The sequence below is a fragment of the Aythya fuligula genome, chromosome 16, assembly GCF_009819795.1.
Source record: "Aythya fuligula isolate bAytFul2 chromosome 16, bAytFul2.pri, whole genome shotgun sequence".
NCBI classification, from domain to species: domain Eukaryota; kingdom Metazoa; phylum Chordata; class Aves; order Anseriformes; family Anatidae; genus Aythya; species Aythya fuligula.
The window spans coordinates 4,550,411-4,564,475 of record NC_045574.1 but is presented as its reverse complement, the minus strand read 5'-3'; the positions used below and the strand labels follow the sequence as shown (position 1 = coordinate 4,564,475).

Here is a 14,065-nt window from a genome sequence, read left to right as displayed (position 1 = left end):
GGGAAAAAAAGAGGGCAGTGCCCACTGGGGGAACTTGTAAAATAAGCAGTAACCTGCTCTGTCTGCCACGTCGTTTTAAAGGGTTAAAGGGAGAAGTTTTGGGACCCTCAAATCTCCTTGCATAATGTCTGGCAAGCGCTGATGTTAATTCACAAGTTGGAGTTACTTGTTTAGTTTTTATGCAATGGGAAACCATCCATCGTACCTGGAGGTGTCCTACGGCGCTGGTATTGAATACTGCGGCTTCTTCTCCGGGAGCTGGCCGGGTGGGCCCACGCGCTGCCATCCTACGGTGGAGCCTGAGCAGAGGGAGCGGTACCGAGCAGGCAGCGCAGCGAGAGCTCAGCATTCCAGAAAACAGCTTGGCCGGGGCCCAGCCACATGGATTCCTGTTTGCTGAGTTCTGCAGCGCTAATGTGCTTAGCGCTTTGTCCCGTTTTGCCCTTTTACAGACCGTATCTCCTGGGACGAGGGACGTGGTTAGCAACGGAGGGTCGTGCCCACACGTTACTGGTGTGTGCAGTTTGGGATGGGGCTGCCAAGGAGGTGCTGAGCTCAGTGGCGAGAGGCAGCTCACCCAGCACGTGCTTGTGGAGCAGCAGCAGCAGGGCAGGCAGCCCGTGCTTTGGTAAAGCCATGGCAGCAAGCTCCTGAGCAAGCGTTTTGCTTTTTTTTGTCATGTTTCTGTTCTCCTTGCCCGCTCACCTGACGCAGCCCAAGAGGGAGAACCTTTTAACGAAGAAGCAGTGTGATGACACAGACTGGGAGCACCCGGCTCCCTCGCCTGAGAGGCTGTTTCACGCCTGCTGCCTCCTCTCTGAAGGGCCAGGCTTCTCAATTAGCTGATGCCAATTAGTTGGGGTCAGGGCAGTGCCCGCTTCCTGGAGGGGGTGGCACGATGTGGCTTCAGTTCTGGGTGAGCCTCCACCGCACTCGGTGTGCTGTGCGTGCGGAGGGCACGCGTGAGAGGGAAGGAAGGAGGTCTGTGGGGGGGCACTGAGGCGTTCAGAGGGCTGTTTTGTAGGGCTGCTGCTTTGGGGCAGGGTGATGACTTTCACATGACAGCTCTGGAGCTTGTGCTTGCTGAGGGTGGCTGCCACCCGGCTGCTGTCAGCTCCAACTTCTTCAAGCTGCTCTCTCAGTGAGCTCCTGTGCTGGTGTCCAGAGGTCTCAGATTTCTCAGCACAGGATAACGCCTGCAGCTGGACACTCCCAAGCAGTGAGAAGTCAGTTCCCTTACACCAGCGTGTGGAGTGAGGTTACAGCACGGACAGAAACGTGTTTCACTGATTTGTGTGGTGGGGAAGGAGCCCAGGTGTGATACCTGACCAAACATCCAGCTGGCTGAGCTCATGCGTCTGAAACTTGAAATGAAAAACATCCTTTATGGTCTGGGAGGAGAGAGGACTGCACACATCGGGAAGGTGCTGCCTGTTCTTCATCAGGTTCCTCTGTAGCCTAGGAGGAGTTAATGTCGGTTCTTGGGTGAACAGAAGCCTGAAACTCTTGGTAGGTCCACAGCAGGTGGCCAGTATATAATGGGACTGGAAGGATATCCTCTTTTGGCAACAAATAAATACAGCTTTGCTGATGAAAGTTGTTTTTCTCGGTCAAGGTAAAGCTCAGACAATGTTAATGTTTGCAAACTGCCGGGCCAACACAGTGGAAGGAAATCCTCGCATGCCTCATAGCGGAAGGTGGCCGCGAGGCTGCGACGTGTACATCCCTGCAGCTGACCCGAGGTACGGTTGTTTTGGTCAAATACTCTGCAACCCTGGGCTGGCTCCAGCTCGTGCCTAAGAAGGGTAAAAGCAGATAAAGGTACCGGCTGTGTTTAGGTGCGGCGTTTCCTTTGACTCGCAGGAGGGGAAGGATCCCTGCCACGAGCACCCGCTGCAGGAGCTGTGGAGTTCCCTCGCCGCGCGCTTCCTCTGCTCTCCTGGCTCCGCGGGGCAGGCGTGGAGCTGGCGGATGTTTGCAGGCCAGGAAGAGCCGGGACCGAGCACAGAGCTGCAAGGTCAGCTGGGAGAACCCAAGGCTTTAGTGAACACCAGGATGTTGGGGAAAAAGCTTTTTGCAAAGCTCAGGTTAGCAGCCAGGATGCATTAGCTGGAAAACAAAAATGAGCCAAGGCCGAATTAAGAAGTAGGATCGAGGAGAATTGCTTCTTCGAGGGTTTTGTTGGCTTGGTTAGGGAGGTTTGTGCAGTTCTGTGGTGGGTTATGCTGCCAGTGGGAACAAAGCAGGTGGCAAGGAAAAGCTGCTCTTCGTGAAGGTCCTGAAGTGTGGTTGCTAGCTGTGGATCTAGGAATATTGTTTAACCTTACGTGAGTATGGCTGGCAGTGACACCGAGTCAAGCAGCACTGTTTGTTTAGCCCTCTTGTCTACAGGGCGATGTACCATACGAATCAATCATTTCATGAGCATTTGGGGTAAAATCCAACAAGGGCTTAGCCCGAGACTGGTGTAACTTGTGCATTTTCTAATCCATTGCTCCGTTACTTCACAAACTCACCAGCTCACATGCTTATGAGCGAGCCAGTTTCCCAGCTAGCGTCAGGAGCTCTCGCCCTTCTCCTTCATTACGGTGCCTGCACATCCCGCACCGCAGTGGGACGCCCGAGGCCCTGCAGGTGCTGATGGCTCTGCCCGAAAGGCTTTGGGGCAAGCTGCTGTACTGACACCTCCCAGCGTGGCAGCTTGGCCCAGCCCGGTGTTGGGACCCAGGGCTCTCAGGCTGGCTCTAACAGCCCATCGGACTTGCTACAGCTGAGTTAAAACACAGTGCAGCATGCACGTGCTTGTGTGCATGTCTTTAGGTTTACTTTTATGAAATGTTCTTAGTTTCCAACTCAACTGGATCAAAAGAAGCAAAAGCAAGGAAGCAGGAGCAAAGCAAGCAGCACACAGGTGTGTGTAGGCTCTGCTGGCTCTACCTGAGCCCTGGGCCCGTCAGTGCACAGCCAACCCCACCTGCCCTGGGTGGTTCTCTAAATTCTGCCCTTCAAAGCAGTTTGGCAAGGTCTGGCAAGCTCTTTGTTCCCCTCAAGTCCTAAATCATGGCTGCAATCTTCTGGTTTTCATAAAGACTCACGTAATGAAACTTCGTCGTGAGTATTTTGGAAAAACTGACCCGCCCCTGGTGAGCTAAGGAAGCCCTGCCTGTGACCAGCTCCATCGGAGTGGCTGCGTTGTGAAATCGGCTCCAGCATTCCCCACGAGCCCTGTCCCAGCTGTCACATCGTTTATAGACCAAACGAGTACAGACAAGCTCCGCGTGGTGGCTGCATGGCACACGTGGTGGCAGCCGGCTTGGGTTTAACCTCTGAGCCTTTGAAGAAGCGTCCCAGTTCTGTTTCTGTCCCAGCTCCCTTCCAGAGGACAGAGGAGGGGAATGTCCAGAAATACAACCCGTGGCGTGCTTCTCATCCCTCCACACAGAAAACAAGCTTGAATTTCTCCCAGCAGACCTGTCGAAGGGATGACAAAGTTGAACAGAAGCTTGTTAGGGCAAATGCTGGGACTCCTGAGTACCGGCACAGCGGCTGGGTATGGGTGGAATAATTGACACTCGCTATTGTCTGCCTGCTAATTAAAAACTTCTGCTCCTAGGCTGGCTTACATGTTCCTTTTATTTTGGAACTGAGTGAGAGGGATCTGTAAAAACGCTGCTCCCTTCAAGAGGGGAGTTTCGTGCTGTCCCCCACAGCCCTTGGCAGGGACGGTGCTGCTAACGCAGTGCCTCTGCTCTCACGTTTCCGTGCGGGGGACCAGCACAGGGAGGGGCTACCAGGCCAGTGGGAGAGGGTGGGCAGCACAGGCTGGCTGCAAGTTCCAGCCGAACTGCAGCCTGAGGGGTGGGAGCCCCCTGACAGCCTTCAGGAGCTTTTCTTTGCTCCTAGGAGAGAGACCCGCATGTGAGCAGAGGGGCATTCAATTCCGAAGCAAACGCCCTGTGTCCAGGAGTATGCAGGGACCCACACAGTAGCTGTTCTCCTCTGGACCTTGAAAGAATGTGGAGCATCTAGGTAAGTGGATTCAGTTTTCATTATTTAGGAATATCTTATTTATAAAAACTTCTGGGGAGGTTTTAATCTTGTAAGGTTGTAAAATCAGTCCAAACAAGCAAAATAACCAAGTTTTTTTCCCCTCCCATTGTCTCAGCAGCCGTGTGGAAGCTCTGGCTGGCCTGAGTCAGGCTGTCAGTTGTTCGTTGTCTCATCGCCTTGGTAGCTTGGAAGCGTTTGCTCCCGTGCTGGCTGTGGAGCTGTGCCATGTGCACGTCTTCTGAGAGCGGCTGCCTGGCATTCCTGGGGCCCGAACTCCCGTGGGATGCCTGTCAGCACCCTGACTCACGGGGACTTTGTGGTGAGGAAATAAACAAGGTGACGGCCTAGCACATCACGGCGTGGGGCTGAGAACTGGGGCGGCAGAGTGAGGGAGCCCCTTTCTGGCCCCCCTGTTTGCAGCTGTTGCCCCATCCCTTTCCCCAAATAGGAAGGAAATCCAATCTGCAGAAAGCAGAGTGAGGGGTGTGAAGGGAGGAGAGGGTTTTTGCAAGGCAAGGCACCCAGTAGGTGTCAGGCGTGTGTTTGAATGGGGAGGCAAACAAGGCCAGCCTCGCAAACCAGCGAAGGTTTCTCATTTTGCAGTCTGAAAATGCCCAGGAGGCAGAAGCACATTCAAGTTAAGTAGGTAAATAGGCCCTGGTTATTCATCAGAATAAGTGTTTTTGTGCATTAAGAATAGCTGCTGTGTCTTAGCACTTCCTCCTATTGTTACAGCTCTTCCTTCAGCAGTGGAAATGTTTTGGGTGGTTTAAATTACATTTACAGTAGTAATTAGGTTTAAACAACATTGCAATTCACTTATCTAAATATACACATGTGTAAAAAGCGCTGGCTTCTTCCTCCTCCTTTACTCCCCTGAGCTGTGGCAGGCTGGCTGGGGCTGCAGGCCGCTGGCTGCTCTTTGCCTTTTGCCTTCGTCCTCAAGGCGAGGTGGTGAACTGCCTGCAAATAACCTTGTGGGTACTGGTGCTTGTAGGAAATCTGCTTAACTTATTTTTATGGCTTCCACGTTGCAGTTTCTTGCACCTAATCTGCTCATTCTTGTGCACGGTTTCAATGTATGGTAAGAAGAGGAGGAGCAGCAGGAGGTGGCCGTGCAGCCTGGTGTGGCCAGCGTGGGGATCTCTGCTCGGGGCTGGGGCTGCTGCTGCTGCCTGGGGTGTGCCGGAGTGGCTCTGCCTCTGCCTGCTCATCCCGCTCCGCTGCAGCATCACCTCCACGCTGATACCTGTTTTATTTATTTTTAGTTGAAGATTGATAGCTATTTGTGTGCAAACAAGCTCTGCTTAGGAATCATCCCCTCTTGCTGCTCACCCACCGCCCGAAGCTCTCCCTAATCCTCTGTTTGCTGCAACCCTTCGGCGCGGCAAAGCAGCTTACGTGCCGTGACACGGAGCTCGTGGCTGTTTTACAGTAAGTGGGGTCGGAGCCGTTTGTTACGGGCTCTGAGCCATCCTCAGAGCAGCGGGGCAGGGAGGGTGAAGGGGCAGCACTGGAGGGCCAGGACCTCCGCCACCCCCTGGGTTGATGCAGCAATACCAGCAGGAGCTGGGGAGCTTTCCCAGTGAGAAGACAACACTGTGTCTTGCACCGCGGAGTAAAATCACCAGCTGGGGCACCTCCCAGGGTCTGAGTGCTGCGTTTCTTGCTGGCTGGGAGATGTTTGCTTGATCTTGCAGCCGAGGGCAGGGCAGTGAGGCTGCGTGAGGCTGCCTGCTGGTAGCTGGGGCCTGGTGCACAGCCACGACTGCAGCCGAACGCTTTGCCCCCGGGCACAGCCTGGGTGCTGCCTCCCTGCCGGGCTGCGAGCAAGCTGGGGCTTGGGTAATGGCACAGCCCTGGTGGCTCCAGAAACTGGAATAATCTGCTAAGTGTAATGGCTCTGCGTGGCGGGTGGGTAACGCTGCCTGGGGATTTTCTTGGTACGTGATGGAGTGGAGGAGGGGGATAAATTATTTTCAGGTTTTCCTAATAATCTGGACTCCATAAAAATGAACCTCCCCAAGGAAAATGAATTGTGTTTAAGGGATTTCAGCTGCATTCAGGCTTTTTGTGCTTCTTCAGGTTGTAGTGCCTTTGACTTAGGTTTGATTTGGGGATGAAATGCTGACCTAAGTTCTCACAGTGCAGCTCGTGTTGACACCGACCTGCAGGCGCTGACAGCGAGCTCTGTCGGGGCAAAGGCTTGGTGCAGCCCTCCCAGACTCACAGGCCCTGGCCTCAGGTCTCCAGGCATCACATGCTTTGCTCAGCTGGAATTCCTGACTATCTGAAAGTGGGTGGGATTTTTTCCACTTTTTTTTTTTTTTTTTTTTTGGTCCTGGAGAAAAAAAAAAGGTTTCCTGAGCAAGCCAAGTCATGTCAGTTTGGCAGGGTGCACAGGTCCCTGCAGAACGAAGTCCTGCACTAAAGCCGTGTTGTTGGCAGTGCTGGGCTTGTACCAGTGAGTCACTGGAACTAACTGTGCCTGCTGGGAGCACTGGTACGTCTCTTTGTTCCCATGTGTGAGTAAGGTGAGCTCGGCCCGGTGAGCTTGGCTCATCTTTAATGCCACCAGGAAGTCTTTCCTGGTGAATGAAAGCTTAAAACCCGGGTTGGAGTATTTAGCCTGATCCGGTCCATCCTCAACTGCAGACTCATCTGGCCCCTCTGTCCTATTCTTCTCCCTTTCTCATGAAGTGGGAAACAAACTTGCTGCTCATTCCTCTCGAATACCACGAAGAGCTGGAGCCCAGACAGGAGGGAAGGTGCGAAAGGCAGTAGTGGAGGTACAGCTGCTGTGTGCGCACCTCAGTCAGTGAGATCTTGATTTTTCTGCAGTGCTTGCACGCTGCTTTGTGTGAGCAATTAAATGTCCCATTAAAGAATTCTCTTCTCATCCTGTATGCTTTAAATTCTCCCCAATTTTGCAACAGGCCTGTGACGATGGAGCTGGCTCATCCTCGCGCCTGACAGAGCCGGTCTGTCTGAAAACCTACCAAAAAGTAAAAGCATCTGGCTGCAGTTCTTAAAGGCGATGTAATGAGAAGGAAAACAGCTGAGGGATAAAATAAACGCAGTTACAGGCTGTCGTCATCTGCCCCCGGTTCTGGCAGCCCCTGTGTGCTTTTGTGCAACCGAGGCCTAGGGCAAGGTGTGCTTGGTGGGGAGCCTTTTGGAGGGGCTGGGTGGTCCCAGGGCAGGACCGGTGCTTCCTCGAGTGGTAAAGCCAGCAGGCTCAGAGCAGCCAAATCTCCTCTCGTAAATCTGTCCGGTGTTGCCACTCCTCGCTGTCCTGTCCCAAACGCCGGGCAGGCTGTGCTCACACGCGGTGCCTCCTCCTGTCACACCTGGCTCTGCAGCACCCCTCGGCCTGTGAGCCTGAGCGGGAGGGTGAGAAGGTTTCCCTGCCTTTTTGCACCTTCGGGAGGTCTCTGCATTGGGTGCGTTCTTACAAAGCACTGCCCTCGTGTAATTCAGAGCTGTTGTGCAAGCTGCAGCTCGTGGATGGGCTTTTGTTCCAGCTGTGGCTTTCCCAAGCTGGAGTTCTCCCAGGCTGATGCTGTCTGTGCTTTATCTTGGTGTGGGAGAAGCCACACAGACAACCTGCGTCGTGAATTCGATCCCTTGTGCTACTCACGAGGACCACCTGTGGTGAACAAGCTGAATAAGAAATTTAATGTGGGATGTGTGTGCAAGAGCTGGGGTGTGCTGGGAAGAGGCAGCCAGCTCCAGCTATCTGGGCTGATCTTCCCCCAAAACCAAGCTGTCAGGCGGTTTGCTCATGGGTCCTGGCATGGATTGGGGCGGCCGGGCGGTGTTACTGCTGGGGCAGATCGGCTGTGAGGTGGGGTTAAAGTGTCTAGACTAAAGCAGTGGCTGAAATAAGGGCTGCATTAATGGGTCGGGAACTAAACTGGGACAGCTTCTTTGCATGCTTTCATGAGGGGCTGTCTGGAGCAGCTGCTGCTGCCCTTTCAGGCTGTGGCAGGCAAAGCAGGCTGACCATGGAGCCAGTCCTGCTGGGAGCATGGGGAACCCAGCGCGTTATTACCTGGGCTAAATCGCTTTGCATGGCTTCATTAAGGAAACTTTAAACAAATAAGTCAGCTGTAACCTTAGCTGCAGGAGCGAGGACGATAAATATCAGGGGAAGGGAAGAGAAATGCTGTGAGAGGGGGTTTGGTGGGGAGAATGGGAACAACAAATAGGAATAAAGCCTTGTGGGCACGGCGGAGAGAAAGGGCTTTAACCCTTGGCTCGTTTGTGTATGGCTTGTTGATGAGATCTTAAATAGGGATCTGCATCTTGCGAAATCCCCTCTGTAGGTGGTTTGGGTTTGTGCTGCTCTTTCAACACCGGTGTCTTCCACAAAGCTGTGATTTACGCAGTGCTGAGCTACGGCAGGGTTTGCTGACCTGGCTTTTTTTTTTTTCTTTCTTGTCAGTGCTGTTTGTTGGTGCTGGTGTGCTGCTTTTTACTTGCTGCCTCCCTTCCACCCTACACCCAGGCAGATTTTTTTCCCCTTGATGTTCTCTTACTCCTGAGGAGCTGCTACTGAGGAGCGTAACTTGGCAGAGCAAATCCCGTGTGTGGCTCCTCCTTCCCAGCGCTGCTTGTGGGAGTTACTCCTCTCACACGGCTGTGACTCTGGTTAATATTTAGCAACCTTCAGCTTCGGCACAGGCTTGGCAACAACTCCTCGCTACTCCCTGAGTCCTCCGAGCACCGGCTGCTGCCTCAGAGCTGTCCTACAGGCGTGGGCAGCTCAGCCCTTGGCCTTGAAGAGTCGCAGGGGTGCCGGTGGTGCCTTCTGCTCCGCATCCCACAGGTGGGCTTGGAGAAGAGGCTGGGTGCAGCGCCAGTCGGCGACACCTGCCAGCTGACAGAGCAGCTCTCAGCAATCGCTTTCAGGCTCCTGGGTTTGGTGTGGCGTGGATGGACTGAGCGCTGCGCCCCTTCCCCGCCGGACATGGACAGGCTGGGCAGGCAGGGCTCGGCGGTGGCCAGGACGCGGATCCCCAGGCCCCGAGTGGTGCTGCAGCCCATCCAGGCACCTGGCTGCTCGCCGGGCAGCAGCAACTGCAGGTACGGGGCTCGGTGTGCGCGGCACGGCTTCAGCGGGTGGGCATTCCTCCCCAGGGCAGGCTGCGGGGAGACCCGTGGCAGGGCGGGTGGAAACGAGATGGGTGACAGCTCGCTTGCCTCTGGAAAGCTGTTCTTTAAAACTGTGCTCTCGCTGCCTTGCTTATGGAAACCAAACATGTTAAAAATTCCTTTTATTTAGTGTGAGCATAATGGCTTTTTTCCAGTGGTGTCAGTCTGGAAGTCGGACCCGCAGGTGTGTGTGTTTGGGGGGGTGCTGTGGGAGCTGGTGAACGCTGTGAATCTTCACAATTCAGTAGTAAAGATGCCTTCACAGCTTCTGTGTTTTGAAGGCTTTACAGTTACTTACAGAACCTGTAGGAAGGTAAGAACCGCTTATTTATAAATATTCTGCGAACCACGTGGAAGGTACAATTGAAAAGTGAACACCTGCTCGAAAGACACCATCCTCTTTGGGTGCTAACTGCACAGTAACTGACTTAAGGTCGCATTTAAAGCCTGTTTGCATCAGCCTAAAAATTGCACCAGGTTTTGAAATGTCTCCCTGCTGTGGTGACCTAGGTGTGTTGGTTCTGTGTGAATACACTCACAAGCATCTTGTTTATAAACGTAGCATGCTTTGATGTTTGTGTCCGACTTCTCACTTTGCCTGGTCTGTTTTGGATTTGTGTGTAGAAGCAAGAAAGGAAGTCTTGAAAAGATCCCAGGCAAAATTTGAGATTCAAAACAAAATCTTAAGGAGATAGCCAGGAGTAATATGGTAAATGACTTTAAACTTAGCCAAGTGTAAGAGGATCAGATGAATCCTTAGAGGTTATTGAAGGGTTTCTTTGAGAAATCAAAATATCCAGTAACAATTTTTTTTTTGCCAGGCAAGTTAGATTTGTGTTCCAGGGTCTTTACTGGTGCCAGAACCTCCGTGGTCAGATCTGAAGAGGTGCTGCAGCCGCGACACCCCCTCGGCTCTGTAGCTGTGACATTCAGCCTCTACCGAGGGGCAGTTTGCAGCTGCTCAGCCAGCTCTAACCAGCAGGTGAAATGTGTCCTGTGCATAACCAGCTTCCGTGGTAGCTTACACCTAGCGTGTGCCCATGCAGTGAGGTAACTGGGAAACGATACGCAGAACATCCTCGTGGTCTAATTAATTGCCTTTAATGACTGTTTGTTTTCCCGGCGGTAGCTGTGGGGATGCTCACTGGATTCCCACGCGGAGCATGTGGCGGTGTCACGTCTCCAGAGCGCTCCTGAGCACAGGCAGGTGCTGGTCCAGCTCTCCCCACCCCGTGCTGCTCCTCTGAGCTGGTGCTGGCAGGAGGAGGCTCTGCAGGCAGCTCCTTGCTGCTGCGTGGGGTTAACCTGCCCTCGGCAGCTGCCTCGGATCAGCTCCCCAGCCTGGCTGTTGTTCTTGGAAGGCGTGCTTTCTGCAAGGCCAGCGTTTCTTCCTCTTGCTACATGGCCTTGAGTGAAGCGCTATTTATAGGGCTTAACTGAGCGGAGGCTTTTCATGGCGATGTAACAGCCGAGCAGTTTGTCTTCGGTGTGATAACTCTCCCCTGAGAAATGCAAGCGAGGAACTTACACCTGTCTTTCCCATGCCCCAGCATCCCTAGAGCCCTTATGCACGAAGCATAGCTCGGTTCTGCAGCACGTCTCCCATCTCCTCCTTACTGCGTGCTGGCCAGCAGCTTCTTCTCGTCTCCTCTTTGTCGTCTCTCGCCTGCTCCCACATATCTGAGCAACACATACTCACTTATTCTCTGCTCTGATGTAGGTATGGCTGGTAGCATGGGCTACAACAAGAGACGAGAACAAGTGGTGTCATCCTTACTCTAAGTTCAACATCGAAGCAGCTGTAAGATGTTCAGTATGGGTGAATCTGTGCTTCTCTAAAAAGTCTTTGTTTTAATGAATAATGACATGTCAAAAAATGCTCTGAGCTTATTTGTAAAGGATTCAAACCTAATCTTCCCTCTGAAAGCCACGTGGTCACTCTCCTGCTCTGTCCCCCAGGGGTGTACAGGGGCTGAGCATCTTGCCTAGAGTCCCAGGCAGTGGAAGTGAAGTGAGGAGGTGAGGGTGGCTCAATGCAGGAGCGTGTTTTGGGGATGTGTTCAGTGACTGGGAGGCATTGACTCATTCTGGCCTTGCTCAAGTCCCTGGTGCCGCGTGCTGCAGGGATGTGACAGGCAAGTCCCTAACGGGCAGGGTGAGTGCCAGCACCTCGTCAGAGTCCCGTGCGGGTGCTCTGCCCGCGGCATCCCAGGGGGATGTGGGACTGGCTCTGCGTGGGGGAGGCAATGGGAAGGAACAAGCGTGCAGGAGCCCCATGTGCTGCAGGAGGTGCTAGCTGGTCTGTGGGGTTTGGCAAGCTGGTGCCCTGCTGGTAGGAGAAACTGGTGTGACAGAGCCCTTGCAGCTGCTGGAAGGGAAAAATGTTCTGAGTTGGGGTGTGCCTGGTTCTAGCAGTGCGTGAAGATGGAAACAGGGCTGGGAATGCTACCGTTAATTAATGATTCTCATATGTTCATATGGCAGCTCAGTTCAAACTCGCATTAAATCTCAACGCTTTGTTTTGACCGCGTGCCCCTTTCTCCTGCAGGATGTCCGTGTTGGTGCAGGGCCTTTCCTGTTTGGCTTACCTTGCTGCTGCAGGGAAAGTCAGCCCCGGGCTCCTCCGTGGTGACCTTGCAGTGAAACAAATGGAGGGAGGGTATGGCTTACGTCTCCTGAGGTCAACCCAAACCTTAATGCAATGGGGCAGGCACCTAAACTAACAGACTAGACTAAACAGGGCTTGGAGTGTTTTTGATTTGGCTGTGTCTGCATGGGTTTATCAGTCCCGTGTTTGTGCTGCTTTCGGTTTCAGCCTGAGACACCTCCAGGCAGATCTGTGATTTTAGGCAAATTTTGCTATTCCTTAGCTTGTTTATTTAGGCCCTTACCTAAAGGGAGAGGAGGTAGGTCTCTTCCAGACGGCAGGCTGAGATGGGAGTATTGAGATGGTGTTTCTTTGCCCTTAAACACTGTGATACCAGTGTTTGGGTTCAGGTAAGTTTTATAACCGTGCTTTATCCGAAACCTGCAGCGCTGTGGCAGAGGGAGCCTCCAGAGGTCAGGTTCGGACACATTACACAAGAGCATCCATGTGCAAGTGTTTTTCTCCCTGTAGTGCTGGACAGATAACGACTGTTGTCTTTCTGCTGTCACTGCGGGTGTCAGGACAGGAGCTGGGGAGTGGCTGTGGTGTGGGGGAAAGCTGGCTCTGGTCTGCGCTGCTCTTCACATATGCGGAGTGATGTGGCGTGTCCCCTTTATCGCTTGCAGAACAGGCTTCTTCACAACAGCCGTCGGTGACGCTGCTCCCCGAGCCGCTTGCATAATGGCACGTCCTGATGAACCGATTGCTGTGGTACTGCAAACAAGCCCTAAGCTTCTTAGCAGGCTGCACAAGTGACACCTTAACTCTTCTGGCTCATGCTGTAGATACAGACCTTCGACATAGGTGCCAAGTCTGTGATAAAATGCCTTCATACAAACACAAGTGGTGTTAGGCAGCAGTGGCACACGAGGCAGGGAGGGTTAGAGGCACTGTGATTTTTTGTAGGGGATACACCCTGAGACAGTCTGCATGGCAGTGTGTGTAGGAGCAAACCCCGTATGGTTACGGGTATGCAAAGATCCGTCAGCAGCGGTAGGCTGCTGCTGTGATTGCTGTAATGCAGACTCTTAAACTGCTCTGGGTTGTTAAGCCAGGGAAAGTAAAGCATGCTAGGGGTATATTGGGTAAGTTATTGTTCCTCTTTGCCACAGTAATTTGATAATTAGTCTGTCTTTATGGTCTTGTCCAAGAAGCTTGAACAGCCCTGTGCTTCTTGCTTTCTCCCAAGGGAGACATCAGCACCGCTCTTCTGCTCCACGGGTGGAGGGAGGGGGGAGCTGGCAGGCTGTGCTGCAGGCTGTGTGTGGAATTTGGGGGATTGTAAGAAGAGTTAGACCTTAAAGTAGGACTTGAAGATTTACGTTAGCTCTTTCTTTTGAGGTAGACCTTTGGCTGACTTGCTATGAATTGGTTCTGTTCATAGAAAAGTTATGGAACTTGTGTCCATGACATCTCTGGTGTTAAACTTGCTATCTGAGCATTGGATGTTGGTTTATTTTTTTTTGTAATTTTGCAAGCCTGAATGAAATCCCAAATTGTGCATCACCTAAGGTTATGCTTCATCTAAGATTTTGATGAGTAGACTGTTGTCTTTCAACAGGGATCTGTAACCACATTAACATTGATATGTTTGAAAGAATGACTGAGGTGTAAACTTCTAATTCTTTAAGTAAAACATATATACTTATATTTAGGTATAAGTATGTAGATATATCTATATATGACTTAGGAGTATTGGAAAAAATAGAGAAAATCCTCATGACTATTATTTCTTGATGCCTTTATCTCACCACTTGATCTTAAATGAGAAAATCCGTCATGTTACGGAACTGCGATGGTCTGATCTTCCTGGTTCTTCAGCTGGATTTAAACTGCTTGCTTGGGATAGGAACTTGGAAGCAAATTAAAGAGGGTTTTTTTCCTGCATAGGCGTGCTTGGTTTGTTTCCTTGAATCCTATGTTCTTGTACTCATTGACTGTTTTTGACCTTGACGTGAGTTGCTGGTGCACGTGTTTTGTGACGTTAACATATTTTTATTCTCTGACTTAGCATCTTTATCTGTCAAAAAATTGCAACAAGATAAAATAATTTCCAACTCTCTTCTTTCAAAAGAGCTTTTGTTCTGTGCTAGTGATCCAAATTGCTATGATATGACTCGGTGTGCTGCTCATAGCTTGCTCTTGAGGTTAACTCAGATTCCTCCTAATCTATTTCTTTGTTTCCTGTGTCTCCTTGTGCTTGCTCCCCAT

General features: G+C 52.0%; 1 protein-coding gene across 1 annotated transcript in view; it reads left to right on the top strand.

The window, feature by feature from the left end:
* Positions 1 to 3,098: 3,098 nt before the first annotated feature.
* The window catches only part of ARHGAP40 (Rho GTPase activating protein 40), a 31,940-nt gene continuing 20,973 nt past the window's right edge, over positions 3,099 to 14,065 (top strand). Inside the window, exons 1-2 of the mRNA XM_032198507.1 lie at positions 3,099 to 3,143; positions 3,965 to 4,029. Of these exons, the coding sequence (XP_032054398.1) occupies positions 3,099 to 3,143; positions 3,965 to 4,029 (110 nt within the window). The remainder of the gene's footprint in view (positions 3,144 to 3,964; positions 4,030 to 14,065) is intronic.